Genomic DNA, 20700 nt, shown 5'->3' with positions numbered 1-20700 from the left:
TTTTTTATTCTGCAGCACTCCTAATGAGAAGCTGCTGGGTCGTCTTGTCAAGGAAAAGGTTTGTAGAGTTTAATCCGGTCCTCACAGGCCGTTGTCCTGCAACCTTTTTGGGTGCATCCCTGCTCCAACACATCTGAATCAAATGAACAGTTAATGATGAGACATTTGCTAAACTTGCTGACATGCCATACAGCTAAATAAGGCATTTAATTCTGGAGCAGGGAGGCAGGACTGGAGCTGCCGGCCACTGCCATATTTAAATCCAAAAACAAAATTGCTTCATTCAAGATTTGGTTCCTTTTGCTTCACTTTAATGCAACTACCTGTTGTTCATATCTGTTGTTTTTATTTGTGTTTTTCCGCAGTATGACACTGACTTTTATGTGCTGGACAAATACCCACTGGCTGTTAGACCTTTTTACACAATGCCAGATCCAAACAACCCTGTAAGTTTCTCATCTACACAAAACACTAAAACACTTATCATCTAAAAAACAAAATTATGTAATAATAAATCTGCTTCCATACATTTTTAGAAGGACGTTTTTCGACCTATTCAGCTCCATAAATAAAAAAAAAGATATTTTCTTACGTTTAAAAAGTTATTTTATTGAAATGTTTCTTGCAAAAGTATTAATAACCCTTAAACCTTTCATATATTATCTCTTTATAACCACTAATTTCTTTCCATGACCAACAAAATATCAAAAAATTAAGAAGTGTTAATGATTTTATAAACAAAGAAAATTGGAGAAATTTGATATTCTGGACATCCATTGCTCATACTTGGCACCATTCTGACATTTTATACTGGAATGGTAAATGGATTGTAATTGTTGAAAGAAACAGAGCAAAGGTCCTCTGGACATGTGAGATCAAAATGTAACTTTGTTTTTCCTTTCACGCCCAACGCTGCATGTGGCAGAAAAAAAGACACGTTTCCCTGGTCTCACCACTGGGATGATTTTCTTCACCATGAATACAGAAACTGATCAAAGTCGGAAATAAATGCAGAAGGAAACCTGTTAGAAGCTGAAAAACACTTCAGACTTTGACATAGTTTACAGCAGTCCTCAACGGACTGCCAAAAATTGTTAGAATGGCCTAGTCAAACTCCAGACCTGTGGGAATCTGTGGAAAGAAGTGACAAAATGCTCCAACTATAGACAAAGGTTGTTTTACGTGTTATCGACTCAGAGTGGATGAACTCAAACAGAGAAAATTTCAGGGGGTTTTTGGTTGGAGTCCACTTTCATTTCACTTCACAATTATGTAATATAAGTTGATGCATCATATAAAATCTGCATAAACAATACTAAATTTTGTTTCTGTAGTGAAACTGTGAAGCAGGTCGAGGTGTAAAGATTCATTTTACCCAGATTTATATTCAGAAAGTTGTTTATTTATTTATATATAAGACCTTACATACTTAGTGTAAATATTCTATTAATTAACAGATAATATGATTCTTTTCTGGGTTTTCTTCCAACCAGAAATACTCCAACTCTTATGACATGTTCATGAGAGGAGAGGAGATCCTGTCTGGGGCTCAGAGAGTCCACGACCCTCAGCTGCTGACCGAAAGGGCCCTGCATCACCAGATTGGTAAGAAACCAAGTTTAGACATAAGCGCATTCACAGAATGTGTTTGAAAGGATTTATCTCCCTCTACAGTCAAATGGCAGGTATTACAATAGCAGAATGTGAAAAGCATGGGGAGCATTTGTGGAGAAAAAAGCTAAATGTTTAGTATGCTACTTTGTAACAATTCTGTTTTTTTTCCTGATTATTATAGATCTGGAGAAGATAAAGTCGTACATCGACTCATTCCGATATGGAGCTCCCCCACATGGTGGTGGAGGGATTGGTAAGAAGCTTTATAGTCTTTTTTTACTGGAAGCTAAATCTGAATCTGGTGAGTTACCAACCCACCCTCCCTCACAGGTCTGGAGAGAGTCTGCATGCTGTACCTGGGTCTCCACAACGTGCGTCAGACCTCCATGTTCCCGCGTGACCCCAAACGTCTCACACCCTGAGTACAGAGGAATCTCACCTCAACCGGACTCAAAGCTGTAGGTGACGGAGATTACAACTAATCTACAATCCAGAAAGGGGGGAATGAGTGGGATATAACTCCACCCCCTGTTTCTAACAGGCTGATAGAAGTTCATCACTAAGAAGAATCAAGCAGTTGTAATAGAAGGTACTTTATTGATTTGTGTGCACAGTTTTCTAACAACTAAAAACAGACGCGTTGAAGTGGGAAGGAATGGGCCAGAACACTCCCAGAGGAGGCTGCACACGTTTAATTAGTCTTCTAATTAACAAAGGTTTTCTAAGGGTTAATTATGTGGATTAAACAACTGGAACACAAATCAGAGTCCTTTGTATTACCAGCACAAACATTACATATAAAGATTGTGGTTTTCAACAGTTTGCCTGTAACTAAATGTGTTTTATAAGTAATTAATGAGAAATAAAAATGGCTAATGAAAAAAAATATGTTTTTGTTTCTTGCTGCGAGCTGAAAGGACATAAATTACCAAAATAATAATTAGGTTTGAAAGGATTAATAATTCAGATGTTTGTTCTATATACATAAATATTACATCATAAATAAGTGCCTTTCTTCACTCATACTTGGCTAAGGTCTCCAATTTCCATTCCTGCTCCAAAGAGAGCATCAAAGTGCTTCAGTGTTACAAACATAAATAAAACTACAGTAAAGTTTACATAATGGTGAGCAAGTTTTACACAAAGTATTCTTTTGATTGGTGCGCATGCATACATGTGACGTTGCTCCCCAAAATACTCCGTACATTCAGGATTTACTGATAAAATGTTGCTGGGTGATTGCTTTAGTCGGTTGCCGCTCCGCTGACTTGCAGGATGAAGAGGAAGATGTGAACGATATCAACGTAGAGAGAGAGCGCTCCGTAGATGTACTCCTCTGGGCTGATGGCCAGCTCCCGATTCCCGATGAGAAGCTGAGTGTTGTAGACTAAAAACTTAGAAAAGAGCAGAAAATAAGTTTCACGTGAAGAATCTGAAACAATTTAGTGTGGGTCTCATGTTTTACGGAACCTTAATGAACAAGAAGACCAAGAAACAGGCAGATCAAGTTGTGGAGAAATTTAAAGCAGGGTAAGCTTTGAACATTTCAGAGAACAAACAGTTAGGTAGACTGCAAAACCGGTTCACTCTTAGCACAATAACTTTGCTTTTCTTCAAAAATGGACAGAGAAGATTAATGGTGCTAAATACAGAAAAACGCTAGAGGTAACCCTGTTGGAAGCTGCGAAATAGACCCTAAACAAACAAAACTACAATGAAACAGTTTAGATGGTGTTAGAATGTCTCAGATAAAGTCCAGAGCAAAACTTAACAAAGTTTCTGATAGGATGTAAAATTTACTCTTCACTGACACTGTCCTTCCAGTCTCACTGAGTTTCAGGTATTTTACAAAGAAGAATGGGCAAAAGCAGAAGGAACATAACCTGAAAGATGTATAACAGCAATTGACCCGACGCCACCTGTCAGTCAGTCCAGTGAGTTTGTCACAATTTGTCCCGAAGTAAAAGCCTCTCAGCTGGAGGAACTAAACCTCTGACAAAGTGTCAGGGTTTATCACTAGGAATGTACTACAGTCATAGAGATTTGGTGAAAAGTAAAAGGAGAAAATGTCAGAGGGGAACATGTACTTAAGATGCACTTTATACACCGTTTCCAATGACGTCTGGAAATGGTGGTTCTACAAAGTGAGAACATTTTAAAACAAATTATCCTCTTTTCTAACATTTTAGCTTTTGCTACTTTGTGCCGTTTTATCCCACAGAATCCCAGTATATTAAACTTTTACATTTCACAAGTCATAAATCTAAACACTATACTGTTAAATTCTGGTTATTTGGAAAAGAAACGTTGCATAAAATTAGAGTTGCACTGTGCTGCAATTCATATAAAAACAACTTGCTAATTAGCTTTTCTCAATATAGCTTGAAACCAATTTGCCTTTTGCTGCTGATCAATATAGAAACACAAAACTGAAATGATTTGTAATTATGTCAGCATTTACTCACCAGAGTGTAAACAATGGCTCCGATTGCAGCATAGAGCATGTGCAGCCAGGGGACCTGTTGAGTGACATAAAAAAAGACTAAGTGAGAAAATTGGTCACACGTGTACACCCCTGTTGAGCTACTGCTGAAGCTCACGCAGAGAAGCGAGAATATATTAAAGGACTTGACCAAAGAGTTCTCACATATTGGAAGGAGAGCACGATGGACGTAACGATCCCAATGATCATGAGCAAAACAGCAGCTATGCAGAGAAATCCCCCGCAGGAGGTGAAGTCCACCTGTGATTAGAAACAAGTCATTAAAAGGATGAAAGGGAGACAGAACACGCTTCAAGCCACATATAAAGGAGCAGTGGAAATATATTTTTTCTTCTCTTTTTACGTTTCTGAGTGAAGTTGCAATAAAGAAAATAAAAAAGTTGGCTGGATGTGCCATGTACTGGCCAAACATGCAACTTATGTATCTGGAGTTGCATCAGATGGGATTCACATCAATGTTCTAAATATTTAAAGGAGCTCAGTGCCCCATTGTAATGTGAGACAATGGAGTTCTTTTACACTGACAACAAAGACATCCTCTGACAAGCCACAGGCTGCTGAGCTGCAGCAGAAAAACCATTTTCAGATACCTTCGTCTGGAAGCAGAAGACTGTCACGGCTATGCACACGACTCCTGTTATTCCCATGGCGATTATCACTGCTTTGGTTTCATAATAGCTGGAAAAACAGAAACATACAGATTTAAATAGAATAACATTTTGCCATGTTTAAACCACAAATTTTAGGGCATCTTATTTGGATTTTATGTGACAGAAAATGGAAGATTATTATTTGCTTTCCAATTTTATTACAAATAGAAATGAAACTGAAACTTTTCAACATACATGCAAAACACAGTGAACAAACAACATCACTGTGAAACATGGTAGTGGCAGAATGATGATGTGGACAAGCTTTTTGGACTGAAAGAGCTAATCACAATTGATGGAGGGAGATGAATTCAAGACAATCCTGGAACAAACCAGGTTAAAAGAAAAACAATCCCAGACAAAAAAAAAAAAGTGTTTCCTCCAAAGTGTTGATTGAGAAAAACTGAATACAGATGCAGACTTCCAAGATTTTTACTTCTTCTACTTGGTGTTGATCTTTTTTAATGAAACACGTTGAAGTTTGTGTTTATAACCTGACAGAACGTAAAGAAAAGACTTGTGCGCTGAATTCAGGTGTTCAAAAACCAACCTTGAAACTGTTCCAGCCATACAAGACAGGGCAACAGTCTGCAAGATAAAACACGACAAGATGTTTTTTCTTAATCAAGAGCTTGTTTTATTCTTTCATCTTTACTTGCTGCCAGTCTTTGGCTCAAGCCCTAACTCCTCACCCAGGTTTTGGCTCCAGATTCAGGATAAATACTTACAAATATTCCCAGCAGCAACAGATTCAATGGAAAACGCCTCCTGCACAGAAAATGAAGAAAAATAATGTGACGTCTTTAAAAACAATAATTTCTGATTGTTTGGAAATGATCCTTGCTTTACCTTGGCTCTTTGCAGCAGATGAGAATGCAATACACCAAAAAGAAAACAGCACTATGGAGAAATAAATCAGGAATGTGGCTCTGCTTGGCTGACTCAAATGTAATAAAAGTTTCTTTTTTTTTTCTCACAATAAAATTAGACATTTTTGTTAAAAGTTTAGTTACTGTAGATGGAAAGTAAACTCACAACGAAGCCCAGTAGATTGCTGGGTATTGGGTGACAAACATCTTCACTGGGTCACTGTGAAACCACAGACAACAGAGAGAGCAGCAATGCTTTCTTTTATTCATCCGCACTAAACAAGTAGAAGTGGTATTCTATTGGACTGAACCGGGAGACTTACACAAATGTAAAGATGCCAACGACTGCAAAGGTGAACGCAAGCTGCACAGTCAAAATCAAGTAAACCTGTCCAGGGATGGAGATGGAGGTCAGATCAACAGTGATTACTGGCACACTGAACAACAGAGGAGCAGTTTGACTCCCTGACTTTGGCAAAGAGAAGAAAAGAAAGTCCTTACTTTTCTGATGAAGGCGTGTCGAATGGACGTGCTCTCCCACTGGTTGCTGAAAAAGTCATCCATTTCTCCTGCAGAATTGAGAATTGCAAAAAAGGCAATTTAAGCTTCAGAAGTTAATCTGAATTCAATAGAAGTGAGTGATGAAAGTCTGTGTAAGCTCCTGGGAACCTGGGCTGGACGCAGACAGTCCTGCTGACAGAGTGGGGATGGGAAGGACAGACGGAGGGAAGCCGGGGCCTGGACACACGCCGGGACTGGGGCTGTAGGACGGAGGAGGGGGAAGAAGGGCGCCATTTTGTGTCTGGAAGGGGTAAATATTAATCTTAGGGTCTTTCAGGGCGTCCTCATAGGATGGAGGACAATCGGTTTTGGAAGACATTTCTCTGCACCACCTTAAAAAGAAAATTTACAGAATTGCACATGTTAAAACAGATAGACTGACATAAGAAAAACAAGTTAAAAATGTCTACTTTAGTAAATATTGTTAGACAAGTCAAAATAATGGAAACTTAACTGTTATGAAGAAATTACTCAAAAAATTACAGTGATTTGAAGATAAATTTTAGCCTTAATATTTGTGATAAATCCAAAATAACAGCAAGATTAATTAATATAACAAATATCAGAGAAAAGTTTTTAGTTTGCTTTTAAAACATTAATATTTAGATGCTGTAACCAAGATGAGGGCAATAATAAGAAATTGATTAACTTTATTTCCTATCGGTGGTATTAAGAAAACCATTAGAAAACTAATAGAAAAACTTTATATTGATTCCAAAACACAAAGGTTCACTTTCTGATTACCTTCACCATTTTCAGGATTCTTGCTGCTGAGTTTTAAAGTAATTCCAGCCAAGCTGTTTTAATTTTTAGGAATTATATAGCCAGTAATATAACCACATTGTTTAAACTAAGGTTTGCATTGATGACTTTAAAAGTCTAGTAATCCGGTATTATTATCACAAAAAGAACAGGTAACCTGAGAACGTGGGTCTAATTAAACTCCCCATTGTGTCATAGTTTAGTCTGAATATATGTGAAAAATAGAAACTTACCTTTTTTTGGCCTCAGCCTGTGATGGGAGCAGAATGCCCCTCCGTCCTCTCTGCTCAATGACTGTCATTGTTGGAACAAGTCCTCTGTGTAACTGGATACGCTCACTGAAACTCACACTGCTGTTTCAGAGAAAGCATGCCAACTGGAACACACACCGGTACCCTCATTGTTTAGTTGATCAGAATGCAATGAAATGTAAAAACAAACATAAAAAAAACGGAACAAAATTAAAGTTGAACTTTTTCCCAGAGTGTTTTCCTTGTTATTCTTTCCCCAAAAATATAGTTCTGTTCTGGGGAAAAGTTTAAACATACTCACATGATGGGTGTGAATTTGTTTTGTTATTTTTATTTTTGTCATGTTGATGTGTAACTCAATGCAACAAAAGCAAATAAAACCCTAGTTCTTATGTCTCTTCAAAAACAGAGGAAATACACAATTATTCTTAAATTGCAAATCCAAGTATAATTGAATATAAATGTAAATGCATTTTTATTATTATTATTTTAACTGTAAAAACAAGAATTACTGCTTCTAATTATGAACAATGGCGTGTATTGTTTTTATTTCCTCCGCCTTGTTTTGACCAGACGACTAAACTGACGCTGTCCCATCACGTTGACGTCATCACGTTGCGCCCAACGCACAACGCAGGCTATGGCGCTTCCTGATTGGATAGCAACGCCGCTGGTCGCTGCATCCTTCTTCTGTTTCTTGTGTTTATCTTTTCGGTACCGGCGGACCACGTTGGCGTTTTGCAGGCGGCTCCTGAACGGGATAATGGCTCGAACAGAGAAGCCGCTGTTCCGAATCGCGTCAGTACAACTTAAGGTTTTCTGTCTGTGTAGCTTAGCGACGTGTATTGTTTTGACTGCTGTTGCTAGCAAGCCTACGTTTTTTTATTTAAATGCCGAAAACTTTGCCTGCATGCTAATGAGTCAACTGCTTGTCAGAGTTTAAAATATCTTGTTTAGCTTTGAGCTTTATTTTTCCAGGTATACACTCTACACAAGGACCAGACTGGGTTATATGTACTACAAGAGGCAATTGAGGAAAGCCAGGGAGAATTACCCTGCTGGTCATTCCACAACCCGTCCTATGGAGCTCAATGGTACATTCAGGGATTATTTACATTTTCCTAGCAGTGCAAGCACCACTGCTGCATATCCTATTAGGATTTTACATGATAGACTGACATAAAATAAAAGGAATAGCATCAATCTGAGAAGTGCTGCATCCATTTGTGTTATTTCCACTTTACTCTGACTCCTCTAAATAAAATTAATATCCTTCTGAAGTGACTTGAAAAGCCCACTAGTCAAAAATATAAAGAATTCAACACTAATGCAAACTCACAGGCTCGCCCAGGGGTCTTTCCTCTATGGCTAAAAATCTAACCAACAAGTGTTTTTATATGTAGATATAATAACAGCAGTATTTTCATGGACACTCAAATGGCTTACTGGCTTAACCATTTTCTTGTGGTTACATAATGTTCGATAAATAACATCTCTATAAAAGAAGAAGCATCAAACCTTGTTTGTCTGTGTTTAAGTTTAAATTAAATGTTGCTGTAACCCATTTAATTAAAGAATTATTGTCAGAGGTGATGGCTATGGGTAGGAAAATCTCCTGTAGCGGCCTGTATTACAACAAATTTGAGGAAGCCTCTGACTGAAGTCACTCTGTTTTTCTATGACAGTCTCACCGAGATAATTTTCGAGTAGATATAAAATCCTAATACATTTTTCAAGGTTTTTCTGAACCTTAAAAAAACCTGCAGCTCTGATCAAGTTTTGTTACACATAACTGCACATAACCATGAACATACATGACGGCATCATGCTGTGATGCTTTAAAAAAACAAAGAATAACAAAACTAAATATACAGACAGAGGAACAATGTAGAAAAAACAAAATGTTATTATTATATATGTTATTATTTTTCTCTTCAGTATTATGTTGTAAATGTTTGCGTTTACAAGTTGTAAAAAGGTTCAGCTGGTATATATTATTCTATAAGCTTCAGCAGGGAAGTCATCTTTTTTTCCGTGTATTTATGGATTTTGTGTGTATTCTGATCTGTCCTCTTCTTGTTTGTCCACAGGTATTAAAATAATTCCTATCTCCGTTCTGTCTGACAACTACAGCTACCTTGTTATTGACACAGCCTCCAGTGTTGCAGTTGCTATAGACCCTGCAGACCCTCAAACAGTTCAGGTGAACACATCAGCTGTCATTTCCCGTTAATGCAGAAGTGTTTTGACACCTGAAGCTGTATTTTCGACAAATGTGGGAAGTTTACCTTGTCAGGTTTCTGGTAAAATCTCCAATGATGAACTGCTAAAGTAAAAGCATTTGTTATTAGTTAGTTCTCCCAGCTTACATGTAAATGGCACACTTTGTTGATGTTTCTTTATAACTTTTCAGACGGTGCTTGAAGAAGAGGGAGTAATGTTAGAAGCTATATTATGTACCCACAAGCACTGGTGAGTATCTAGTAATTTTGGTAAGCATACGTTTAAGTGTATATAGAGTTAGCTTATTTTCAGCAACAAAATACATCTAAATTAAATATTCAGATGTGTCAGTTCTGGTAGTTTTCCAAAGGTCCTTTATCTTCTCTTGTGTTTTCAGGGACCACAGCGGGGGCAACAAAGGCCTGAAAAGGCTTCACAGCTCCTGTCATGTGTACGGAAGCGCGGCTGATAACATTCCTGGCCTCACACAGTAAGTCCCAGCCTGCACGGGCAGCACACACACTTTCAACGTTTGCCTTTTACTGTAATGAGTCGTGTCTTGTTCCCTCCGCCAGCCCTCGCAGCAGCAGCTGACTTCACAGTAAATTATCACGCTGCGATTAACTGTTCTTGTTTGTCTTGTGGGGGTTTATTTTAGATCATAGGTCGCATTGAATGACTTCCTGTTTTCTTTTTCTAGCTTTTACTTTTTTCTAATTACGTTAATTAGTTTTGTGGACATCAGTTTGATTTATTTTTGCTCTTCCCAGCCCACTCTCGCACAGAGACACAGTAAATGTGGGTCGGTTGCACTTTAGGGCCCTGTTCACCCCTGGACACACCGTGGGTCACATGATCTACCTCCTGGACGGCCCGGCGGCCGGTTCTCCCTCCAGCCTCTTCTCTGGGGATCTGGTGTTCCTCTCAGGATGTGGTCAGTTACACATCGCTTTTCATAAATGCTTGTTAGTTTCTGTTTAAAGATGTTCAAAACCTTAACTTTTTTTTATCATCTTTTATTATCTTTTATTTCAGTGGCACATTGGCTTCAGTTCAAGTCCCTTTGCAGTTGTTCTGACAAACCTTTTAATAATTGCAGGGCCGTCTGAAAAGTAAAAAATTTTATTATTTTCTAGATCTGCTTAAGTATTTAAAAAAGATGAGTATGAAGAAACAGTTTTTCCAGCCTTTATTTCTTATCTCATTGCATAAATGCTGTTTTCCTTCAATTCTTTCCTCCCTCCCTTACGTTGTTGTTTCTTTTCCTTCTTTCCTTCCTTGTCATCTTTTTTGCCCTTATTTTTCTTTTTTTCTTTATTTCCTTGTGTCCTTCCTCAGATCCTTTTTTCAAGGCCTTTCAAGTCCTTGAGTTCCTCGCTTCTTTCTTACTTTGTTTCATTTTTCCATTTTTCTTTTCTTTGCGTAAATTAATGAAAAACTCTTGCAAGCCAATAAACTTTTTAAATTTATACTTAAATTACATCAATGTCTTGAAACTTTTAATTTTATGACACGCCATTCAACTGGGGCATAAATATGATGGGACACATTTCTGTTAGACACTTTCAGAATTGGAAAAGACATGTTAGTCTTTGTAAGTCAGAAGTTGGCTACAAAAAGTAGCTGCTTGTCAAAACTTGTTTATATCTAGAGTCGGAGCAATAATGAAAAACTTTAGAACAAGTGGAACTGTGACAAACAAGGCTCCATTAGTCCCACATTTATCTTGCTCTCACACACAGGGAGCATTATGGGATGGAGGTAAAGTAAACCTCTAAAGCTCACTGTTGGAAAACTGCAGCAAAGAGAGACTTCTCGGGCTCTTCAAATCCATGAAACAACCGTTAGATGCTTTCTACATACCAGCCAGTTTCTTTACAAATGTTAATTACACTGAGACTTTAACTGGACCAAATGACACCAAGACAGATCTTTTCAGCACCAAACATTCCAGATTCCAGAAAAAAAATTTTCAACTATCATTTATTGGGGGGAAAAGCTTTTTTACTTCTTTTTTTTCACCTGAACACTTTTTGATTAGTTTTCTTTTTGCTTTTGGGCGACACTCATCATAATTTCCTCAACTTGTATTGAACGAGTTAGGACACGGATGAAAGAAAAACAGGGAAGATTGTGCAATGCTGAAAAACATCAATTTCACAACAACTTAGGTCAACTGGAAACAGGCCAGCTGTTGAAATAAAAGTGAAAAAATGCAAATGTGTGACTTTGATTTTGTATTTCTTAATACTTTTCTGTCATTTTTGAACAGTACCACTTGCAATACTTATTAGGTTTACATTTTTTATTATTTTTTTCAGAATGTCTGACTCATTTGCACATTTCTTTGAATTGTACTGTATTTTTTTCTTATGGTGTTGAAAAATTGTCCTTACTGTCCCTTTGCTTTTGTACAAGTTAATTTTCCCTGTAAGGGACAATAAAGGATATTTCTATTATTGTTAGAAGAAATACTTGTTTCTTCTAACAAGATGATTTGAACTTAATGTTTTCAGGGAGGATGTTTGAGGGCAGTGCCACAACAATGCTCTCATCTCTGGACACGGTCGGCTCCTTAAGTGACGATACTTTACTGTGGCCAGGTATGTAAACTGCTTCTACTGTCAGACAGAAAAGCTTTTTTTTTTTTTTCAAACTTCAGATTGAAAGAACAAGAGTTCTCACAAAGCCATAAACTATTTAGAAAAGTGCTTAATTTGATTTCAGCTTTTCTCAGGTCTGGATAAATATTTAGAAATGCATTTGTTTCCACACTTTATTTCCTTTTATTGTCCTTTCTGTTCATCTTTATGGCCTTTCATTTTCTTCCTTTTTTGCCCTTCCTTGTGTCCTTTCTTTTTTTCCTTCTTTCCTCTCATGTTTTCTTTCTTACCTCTTTTGTGGCCTTCCATTCTTCCATCCTCATGTCTTTCCCTCTTTTCTTCTCATGTCCTTCATTGTGTTCTTTCCTGTCTATGTTTTTTCTTTGTTTCCTTCTGTCCATCCTTAAATTTACATAAAGAATTGAGAGTCTAGAAAAACAAAAAACGATCAGATTAAAGTTACACTGTTTAGTTAATCCATTCATTTCTCTCATGTTGTCATTCAGAAGTATTTGTGAAGCAAACTATGGACAGTTTTTAACTGGAATCCATTCAAAGTATGCTTGATTTTTTGTCATGTTACGACAAACACTTTGAAAGCTTTTCAGTGTCATTGACATGCAGTGAATTTTTGATTTTTTTTTTCCCGTGTCCTTGAACCCGCAGGTCATGAGTATGCAGAGGACAACCTGCTGTTTGCTGCTGAGGTCGAGCCACACAACGCTACCAGAGAAAACAAATATCAGTGGGTGCTGCAGCAGCGAGACCAGAAGCTTTGTTCGGTGAGAATGATATTTTACCATTGTTATATTCCTCAAGCCCGCCTTCCCAGAAAGGACTCGTGTTGTCCTGCACCTGGGAAACAAGGCTTATCGCTGCATACAGTTTACATGCTGTCAAAGCCTGGTCTGCACACTCCCGTCACCTCCCTAACCTTCCAGGCTTACTGTCGAGCTTCATCTGTGATGCACTCTGCAGCTGGGCAGAGACTCTCAGTTCAGGGCTTACCTGGAATTTAGATTGCTTTTTACCTCTTATCAATACAACATGACTGCAGAGGCTGTTCCATTAGTTTTTACCTCCCGGAGTTTTGTCAACCTCCATTTCCAAAATACGGCATGTTGCAAAAGTGTTCATACCTCTTGAACTTTTATGTACTTGATCACCTGCATTTTATATTGCTTCACTTTTCTTTACTGTGGGCAAGGTGGATGAAAACAACTCTACCAATCAGACGCAGATCAGGAAATTGACTCAAAAAGGAAACATCTGTGTGGAGCGCTGCCAGTAAAAATCCAATCAACTGAATTTTATTGCGGAAAAATCTGTTGTAAAAGAATATTGATTATTGTTATGATTAATTGCGTAATCCGGAAAAAATCTCTTTCTCTTTCTTTTTTTTAAAGCTCTTTCTCTCTCTTTCTGCAACGGGAAATGGTGGCGTACTGCAAGCACCGCACCAGTTGATTAAAGAATGCTTACTGGTCCCCTAACAAACAATAAAAACCAGGAAAATTTGACATTGTGCAGCCATCACTTAACACGACTCGCAGGCGGGAAAGATATCACTGCCCAACACAAACAATGACCCGGCTGGAACACCATGTGCAACATAATAAAACATAATTTAACGAAGCTTCGAGGCAGATACATTTTCCTCGAGGGATTTTAATAATGGAGGTAATCGAATCATTCGAGGAATTGTTCCAGCCCTAAATCAGAGTGAAAGGAGGCTGAGGACAAATGCTTGCCACAGTTTTCATGTTTTTATGTGGAAAAGCCCACTTAAAATAATCCTTTTTATTGTGCACTACTTTGCGTTATAAAATAAGAGCTCAAAACTGTTTTTAGTTTTTGGTTATAATATTACAGAAATGTTTAATAAAAAAATAAAAGCGTACAAATATTTTTACAAGGGAACGCATAGAAAGATTTTCAATATCACATTTTCTGCACAGTTGGCAATTGTTATTGGAGAAAAGCGTAAACACATTTAATTGGCTGTGACATTGTCTGAAAGCGAATTGTTGCTGATTATTTTCCTGTTCATGAAATAAAATCCCTACTATTTTACAGTTAGTTCCTGGCATCAGAGGACATTGTTCACTCATTTCTCATCCCAAAACAGAGCAGCTTTATGGTAACCTATTCCGTTCCAGGTGATATTGGCTCCTGATTCGGGAATTTCTTTTGGAAAAGAAAGTCGCATCTGACTTCAGACAGGCGTTTTGGCTTTTCATGGAAGGGAAAGGCCAGGTGTTACTAATAAGATTAGCATAGACTCCAGTGTATCCATGTGTCCTCTAAGCCACGGCAGTGTGATGGTGAACCAGTACGAACGGCGCCAGGACTCTGACACTGAAGCAGCCTAATGAGATTCAGGCTCTGCTCATGTTTTCTGTTTGTGGCTGATTTTCATGAAGCCGCATGTCTGTTATGCAAAATGTATTCATAGCTTTTCTCACTTCAAAACTGCAAACTTAAATGTATTTTTGAGGAATTTTATGTGACAGACACAAAGTTGAGCATAGATGGGCTATAAGTTTTCATACATGGAAAAAAATAAACATTTTATTATTTTGGTGGGACTTTTACCACAGTGTCGTGTGTGATGCTCGTTTCATGTTTTCTGTTCAAGTTTTGTGCAACCCTGCAACTTCTTCCTGATCCATCCGTCAGTATAATTTCAATTCTTTGCTCTTTGTTCAAACACATCTCGTTGGGTATCTGAAATATAAAGGACATATACATTTTACACGTTCCTGTGTATGTAAACTTATGGCCTATTCTGTACATGTTTTTTTAAGATTTGCACACTTCAGATTCTGCAGCATAAAGTAATTTTGGAACACAATTTTCACTTCCATTGCATCAAACATTTGATTTTGTGTCGACCTCTTTTGCGCATTTTCAGATCATAATATTCACCCATTACTAAGTTTTATTCATCTTAGCCTTTGAGCAGCTTCATTGACATATTCCTCCACATATTTGCTGAATTGCATTGGATTTAATTAAGGGGTATCAAAGGATGGGGGACAAAAATGGAAAATTATGTATTGTTTTCCTCTCATTTTTATAATTATTTATGACTTTGCATTGGTTCGTCACATGGAATCCTTTTCTAATATCCTGAATGTTGTGGCTCTGCCTTTACAAAATCATTGTAAATACTTTAGCCAGCAAAGCTGAATGAATTCTGGTCAGTAATGATTATTCAGAAATATTTTTAATACTCTGGATACATATTCTTCAGCTACATAAGTTACTTCAGGGTCCAAAAAATGCATGAATAAACGAAGCAGTATTCAAATTGGGTCAGACATCCACAAATGTAAATCTGAGCTGATTTTCAGCTGCAGAAATCCTTTGCTGCATACATTTCCTTTCTGCCAAAAAGAGAACAAACAAAGTGATTGGAGCTTTCTGAGACTGAATTGTTTTTGTCATGCACTTCATTATCAGAGCCCCTCCACCATCGGGGAGGAGAAGCAGTACAACCCTTTCCTCCGCAGCCACTCTGCAGAGCTCCATCAGGCTCTGGGCGTCCAGCAGTTCCTGGACGAAGACTGGATGCAGTTCAGGGCGCGGGTCTTAGAGGAGCTACGAAAACGGAAAGACCTCTTTAACAGGAGGTAGTAAAGCAAAAGGACTCCAGTACAGAACGGACAAACCAGTGTTTCTGGTTCGAAAATCTATGAATGGGCATTATGGCATTTTGAGCAGAGTGTGACCAATAGGAAAAGAAGTCCATCTTTATTATTTAATCGTAACATAGTAGTCCTATTTTCTCTCTCCAGGATTGTAGTTTAATGATAAATTTATTCCTGTTTAGAGAATTGCACGTTCATCTTATAGTACCATACACACAATAATACACGTCATGTAGACCTTCAAGAATAATGTTTGGTCATTTTGCAAATAGGTACAATCAGGTTTCTTTTACGGATGCTTTAAGTAGTTCAGGCTGCAAGGTTTTGAATTGTTAAATAGTTAGAACTCTTAGGACTTTTTGCTAATAATAATATAAAACACAAGTTTCCGTTACAGACCTTGTTTAACAGCAGCAATATGTTTCTCTGGCTGTTAAAATTTTGGGAGTAAGTATGTGTGCTTTTTTATGTCAAATTCATAAAAAAGATTTGTTTAACTTAACAAATCCAATGATGTTTTTTTTTTTTTGTTGTAGGTATTTTTTTTTTCCTTTTTATAGCGAGATCTGGATTTTTTACAGTTTGATTTGAGCCAAATGGAAAATCACTATTTCCTTGCAAAAGGTATTTGTGTGTGCTCATCAGAGAATATTTCCTTTTTGCTTTTCAGCTGTGTCCATGTTGGAAGCTTGTTTTTTTTTATTGTTTTTTTTTTTTTGAGAAGGGGATGTGCAAAATATTTACAAGCTGTCAGTGTCTTATTTGCAGTCGACGGGAATCAGAAATCTCCCAGTGTGGAGAAACACAAAGAAACTGTGACAAAGGGGATGAACTATAAGCTGGATGAGGACAAAAGAGGCGATGGGGTTAAAGAGCTGCAGTAATATAAGATGACTTCGTCTCCAGGTTTCGGATATATTTCTGTCTGGCAATAAGTGCTCAGTTCTTCTGAAACTTTCTAGCAATTTCACTTTTACCAGTTAAACACTTGAGTCCTCATGTTGGATTTTGACTTGCATACTACACACATTTCCCACCTTCATCGTCTGATGATCGAATTACTCTGATCGCTGTTGACTGCAGGTAAAACGCTGAAGTACTTTTCCTTTTCTCACTTGTAAGAAAACAGAAGTAATATTTACAATCTGAAAATGCTTCACTTTGTGAATGTGAACAAAGATATGTGAAGGTATTGTGATCTGAATTATGTCACCTTACTGAACTATATTGATGGGAACAATGCGGCAGCATGCAGAACTGAGACTGCATTAAATATGAAGACTGGTGTTAAAACAAACAGGCTTTGCAGCTAAATGTTCCAGGTGAGTTAAAAACAAAAACATTTTTGTGATCAGTGTTTCTCTTTGAAAGTTGAATCTTTGCTGTATCGACTGAAGGAATGTTTACCAGTTTAAAACTGTAGTTACCAAACTTATTTATGCTAATAAATAAGGATAAAAAGGTAAAATAACAATTGCGGTACAGATTTAATTTGTGGCTATATGAAGTCAGATAAAAAATATATATTGACCACTTATCCAGAGGAGGATGGATATAAGCTACGACGTAAAGCATTCCACACCAAACCAATGCAGGAATGACTGATAATAATGATGCACAAGTTAAAGACTAGGTTTCTTGATTTCAATGAACAGTTTACATAATTAGTTTTAGGTGATATAAGGAGTGATGCTGTATGGATATTAATATCCTGAGAGCAAGTTCATAAGTATTTTATGTTGGTTTCTTTTTCACTAAGGACGCAGCTAGAAACCAGCTGACATAAACACCTCTGTTGATGGCTCTTGACACCACTTGAATAATTGTTGAATGATTGAGTTATGCTGTATTTATGCATTATTAGACAATATTCACTTCTGTACTGACTTAATTTGTATAATATTGAGGCCAAATAAGTCAAAACAAACATGTGATTTTTATTTTTTAAGTCAAAGTGACTTTGTCTGCTACTTTATTTTTATATTTCTGCCTTTCTTTGTGAGGATTATTTCATGTTTAAAATGAGTCAAAGCAAAACCACTGCATTTTCTTTAAAAAGAAATGTAACTGTTGTCCGTTAAATGAACCAGAAACACAGTTATGTACATATCTTTGGCTTTCATGACCCTTTCACCCTGAATATGAAATTCCTTAGGGGATAAATTATGCTGTGACAAGAGCTGACATCCTCTGTTAAGGTTTACTTAGGAACAACCTCCCTGTTAGCACAATAGTGATTTACTGGTGTGAAACTATCAAATCTTTGAGAAATGTTCAATAAATATTATTTTTATTGCTTCTTTTGTTTGTTTGTTTTTTATCTCCGAATTTCCTGGTACTTTAATTAGATATGTTTGTCAATTATAAAATGTTTATTATGATTTATAGGTTTGAAAATAAATTGATTTGTAAAAAAAAATGCTGAAATAAATTTAATACATTGAAACCTGTACAAATATATAAAAGTATCTCTTAACAGTGGCAGTTCTATGTCAATCATTTATGAACAAAAATCAAATATAAACTTTTCTCAATGTCATCATTTATGCTTCAATGCTCAGAGAATTTAATGTTTTAAGTTCTGCATTGTTATGGGCCCTGTAGTCTTGGGCCGCCTGAGTTCTCCACATAATATTTATATTTCTCATAAACCAATAACAGTTACAACATAACAAAACTTATGAAAAATTAAAGGGCACTGCATTGTCCTATTCACTGAACAATAATAATCACATTTAAATTAAAACACTAAAATAAATACTTTAGTTAAAGATTATAGAGGAACTGACGGTCATAATTAAGAGGAAATATTAAACTAATATATGCAATTCCGTTTCAAAATTAAATATAATCATAAAGATGCAGCACTAGTTCTAGTCTCTCACTGCAGAATACAAAGATGTCCTGTAATGAGGGAATAAATGTCTCTCAGGATTGAAAGGAAATGGGTTTTATGGCTTCATTTTGACTCAAGTTCCTTCATTAATCTGACGGGCAAAAAGAAATGATGGGAAAAGTTTTGACCCAACTTTGATCTGCCATCTTTCAGAACCAAAATCGCCTCATCAGAACAGGCAGACTAATAACTGAGTCAGTTATCAGACTTTAGTAACAGGCAGAACCGCTAGAACTGAATGTTAAGAATTTTGCATTTATTCACTTTTTTTTTCTCGATTAGTTAAAAAAACCAAAGCAGCCTATAAAAAACAGAAGCGCTATAAAAGAAAACTGTTTAGGCAGAGACGCAGGCAAATTAAATACATTTTTAAACTTTCGACAGTTTGAAAGTGCTTCACATTCCTCTGCCTCTTCTCCAAACGATGCCTACTCCAGAGCATCTTCACCCCTTGGTGACTGAAATGTTCTTGCATTTTGTTTGATGAAAACTAACACCTTATTTGCATGTGTTTGAGTTCTGAACACCACCACTCAGGAGACTGTTTTACTTCAGGTTATGTTTTAATGAGGAGGAATGAAAGCAGACTCTTCCATTAGAGATGACTGCACACTATTTGCTGTCTCTATGAGTCTTTCAAACTGACAGCTGAGTTATTTTGCTTTCTGCAATAACTCTTAAATAACAACTTAACCTACTTTGTGTTGGTGCAAAAGATACTGTGAGAAACAAGACAATGAACTGAAGTTTCAGGTGACAGAGCTGAAATATGTCATGAAACATTATGTGGTGTTCCAAACAAAGAAATAATTGAACCTCCAGATTTAAGATTGTTGAACGCTTTAGGTCTAATTTTGCCCTCTGAGGCTGTTTGTTGTAAAATCTGAAGCAAAAGGAATTATAACAATTTGGCGTTGGTGGCGCTGTTGCTGTGCACAAGAGAGTTGAGCTGAACCTGTGAAGAAATAAACATTGCCATTTGCTACTTCCAGTTATCTGCTTGAACATTATTTTATTTGACCTAGTGTAACATACACAGCAATCATGTCCTCGCATTTTGTATCACTGCCAGGTTTAATGTCTCTTTTATGGGAGTCTTTATGTAATTACATCACAACAACATAGCTTTTGTTTTTTTTCTATTAAAAGTACTTACAAAAGTGTGAATAACTTAAATTATTTTTTGTCTCAAATCGATTTAAAAGCTTGGTTTTTAATGTAGTGGCTGATGTGCATATCTTAATGTTTTCTGCCTTTTTATGTTTCAACATAATAAAAAACAACAAAGATGAGCAAAATGTTGGACCATCAGTCCAACATTTTGCAGTAGGAAAATGTTTCCCAGTAGGAAACATTTTGTTGCACCCTTATGAAAAACATAAAAAGCACAAATACAATCACTGTGTGTTATGCTGAATCACATGAGTTAAAATGTTTAATTTTGCTTTGGGATTAATTATTTACCAGTGAATTGAATTGAAATATCTACAAAGTAATTACATTTCAGATATAAAAATGATGGAATGATGAATTAGAGTTTGTCCATTTCTGAATATCTTTCCAGAAAGTAAGGCCTCAAATTCGTCATTAAGTGTGAAATCAGGGACTGATAAATGTGGCCTTTTGTGTGACTCTCTTTGAAAATCAATAATTTTGTAAAACCCTTTTACTGTTTGCTTCATCCTTTATTTCTCTCTTACTAATAAGTTGCTCCATTGGTTCTCCTTTAATGAGGTCAAAAGGTAGTGGCCTGGACTTTTTCTAAAATATTAACTTTATTTTACTTTCTAAAAATTGTTGGTTTTGGTGAAATTGAAGTAAGAATTGATACACCATATAATATGTAATTATAACTGTGTTCTCTGCAAACTTCAAAATATGTCGCCAGTTCAAAGAAAATTGTTTTAATAAATACAATGTACTGATTCTGCAGAGCGAATGCTGAATGGAGAGAAACACACCAGAATTAAAAATGTGGGGACATTTTCAGCAAAACAACATCCCAACATTAAAGCATTTCTCTGAACTTTTACTCTAATGGAAAGAGTACATAACATTTGCCAACCTATGAAGACTTTGTCGTTCACCTAACCAACAGGCAAGAAGAGCATTAAT

At 36.7% G+C, this 20700-nt stretch overlaps 3 protein-coding genes across 4 annotated transcripts in view; 2 read left to right on the top strand and 1 right to left on the bottom strand.

Moving 5' to 3' along the window:
- dars1 (aspartyl-tRNA synthetase 1) overlaps window positions 1-2494 on the top strand; it is a 37292-nt gene extending 34798 nt beyond the window's left edge. Inside the window, exons 14-19 of one of the 2 annotated variants that reach the window (XM_055032161.1) lie at window positions 16-58; window positions 366-446; window positions 1494-1605; window positions 1796-1867; window positions 1945-2072; window positions 2156-2494. In XM_055032161.1, coding sequence (XP_054888136.1) covers window positions 16-58; window positions 366-446; window positions 1494-1605; window positions 1796-1867; window positions 1945-2036 — 400 coding nt within the window. In that variant the 3' untranslated portion in view covers window positions 2037-2072; window positions 2156-2494. Of the gene's footprint in view, window positions 1-15; window positions 59-365; window positions 447-1493; window positions 1606-1795; window positions 1868-1944 lie in introns of both variants that reach the window. The other variant, XM_055032160.1, reaches the window with a different exon arrangement.
- Window positions 2495-2541: 47 nt separating this feature from the next.
- On the bottom strand, window positions 2542-7245 carry LOC129361358 (protein lifeguard 3-like). Its single transcript, XM_055032162.1, has 12 exons — window positions 7193-7245; window positions 6306-6529; window positions 6138-6205; window positions 5960-6024; window positions 5803-5856; window positions 5617-5667; window positions 5496-5535; window positions 5318-5355; window positions 4708-4795; window positions 4262-4357; window positions 4080-4133; window positions 2542-3008 (listed from the first exon to the last, which is right to left on the bottom strand). The coding sequence occupies exons 2-12, from the start codon at window positions 6514-6516 to the stop codon at window positions 2859-2861; spliced, it is 915 nt and encodes a 304-aa protein (XP_054888137.1). The 5' UTR covers window positions 6517-6529; window positions 7193-7245; the 3' UTR covers window positions 2542-2858.
- Window positions 7246-7850: 605 nt separating this feature from the next.
- On the top strand, window positions 7851-17989 carry pnkd (PNKD metallo-beta-lactamase domain containing). Its single transcript, XM_055032326.1, has 9 exons — window positions 7851-8008; window positions 8189-8304; window positions 9301-9413; window positions 9624-9682; window positions 9831-9923; window positions 10204-10367; window positions 11950-12036; window positions 12703-12818; window positions 15502-17989. The coding sequence occupies exons 1-9, from the start codon at window positions 7851-7853 to the stop codon at window positions 15673-15675; spliced, it is 1080 nt and encodes a 359-aa protein (XP_054888301.1). The 3' UTR covers window positions 15676-17989.
- The last annotated feature ends 2711 nt before the right edge of the window (window positions 17990-20700 follow it).

This window comes from Poeciliopsis prolifica, unplaced genomic scaffold (assembly GCF_027474105.1).
Source record: "Poeciliopsis prolifica strain line A6 unplaced genomic scaffold, Auburn_PproV2 SCAFFOLD007, whole genome shotgun sequence".
NCBI lineage: Eukaryota > Metazoa > Chordata > Actinopteri > Cyprinodontiformes > Poeciliidae > Poeciliopsis > Poeciliopsis prolifica.
The sequence above is the reverse complement of the archived record's forward strand: the minus strand, read 5'-3'. Positions and strand labels throughout refer to the sequence as shown.

Bases quoted from the DNA above. Each gene is read 5' to 3' on its own strand.
- LOC129361358 (XM_055032162.1), bottom strand. From the start codon at position 6,516: ATGTCTTCCAAAACCGATTGTCCTCCATCCTATGAGGACGCCCTGAAA. The intron at 5,668-5,802 runs GTGAGTTTACTT...ATTTCTCCATAG, and splicing joins GCAATCTACTGGGCTTCGTT to TGCTGTTTTCTTTTTGGTGT. The intron at 4,358-4,707 runs GTATCTGAAAAT...TTCTAATCACAG, and splicing joins TCTTCTGCTTCCAGACGAAG to GTGGACTTCACCTCCTGCGG.
- pnkd (XM_055032326.1), top strand. From the start codon at position 7,851: ATGGCGCTTCCTGATTGGATAGCAACGCCGCTGGTCGCTGCATCCTTC. The intron at 8,009-8,188 runs GTCAGTACAACT...TTATTTTTCCAG, and splicing joins AAGCCGCTGTTCCGAATCGC to GTATACACTCTACACAAGGA. The intron at 12,037-12,702 runs GTATGTAAACTG...TTGAACCCGCAG, and splicing joins CGATACTTTACTGTGGCCAG to GTCATGAGTATGCAGAGGAC.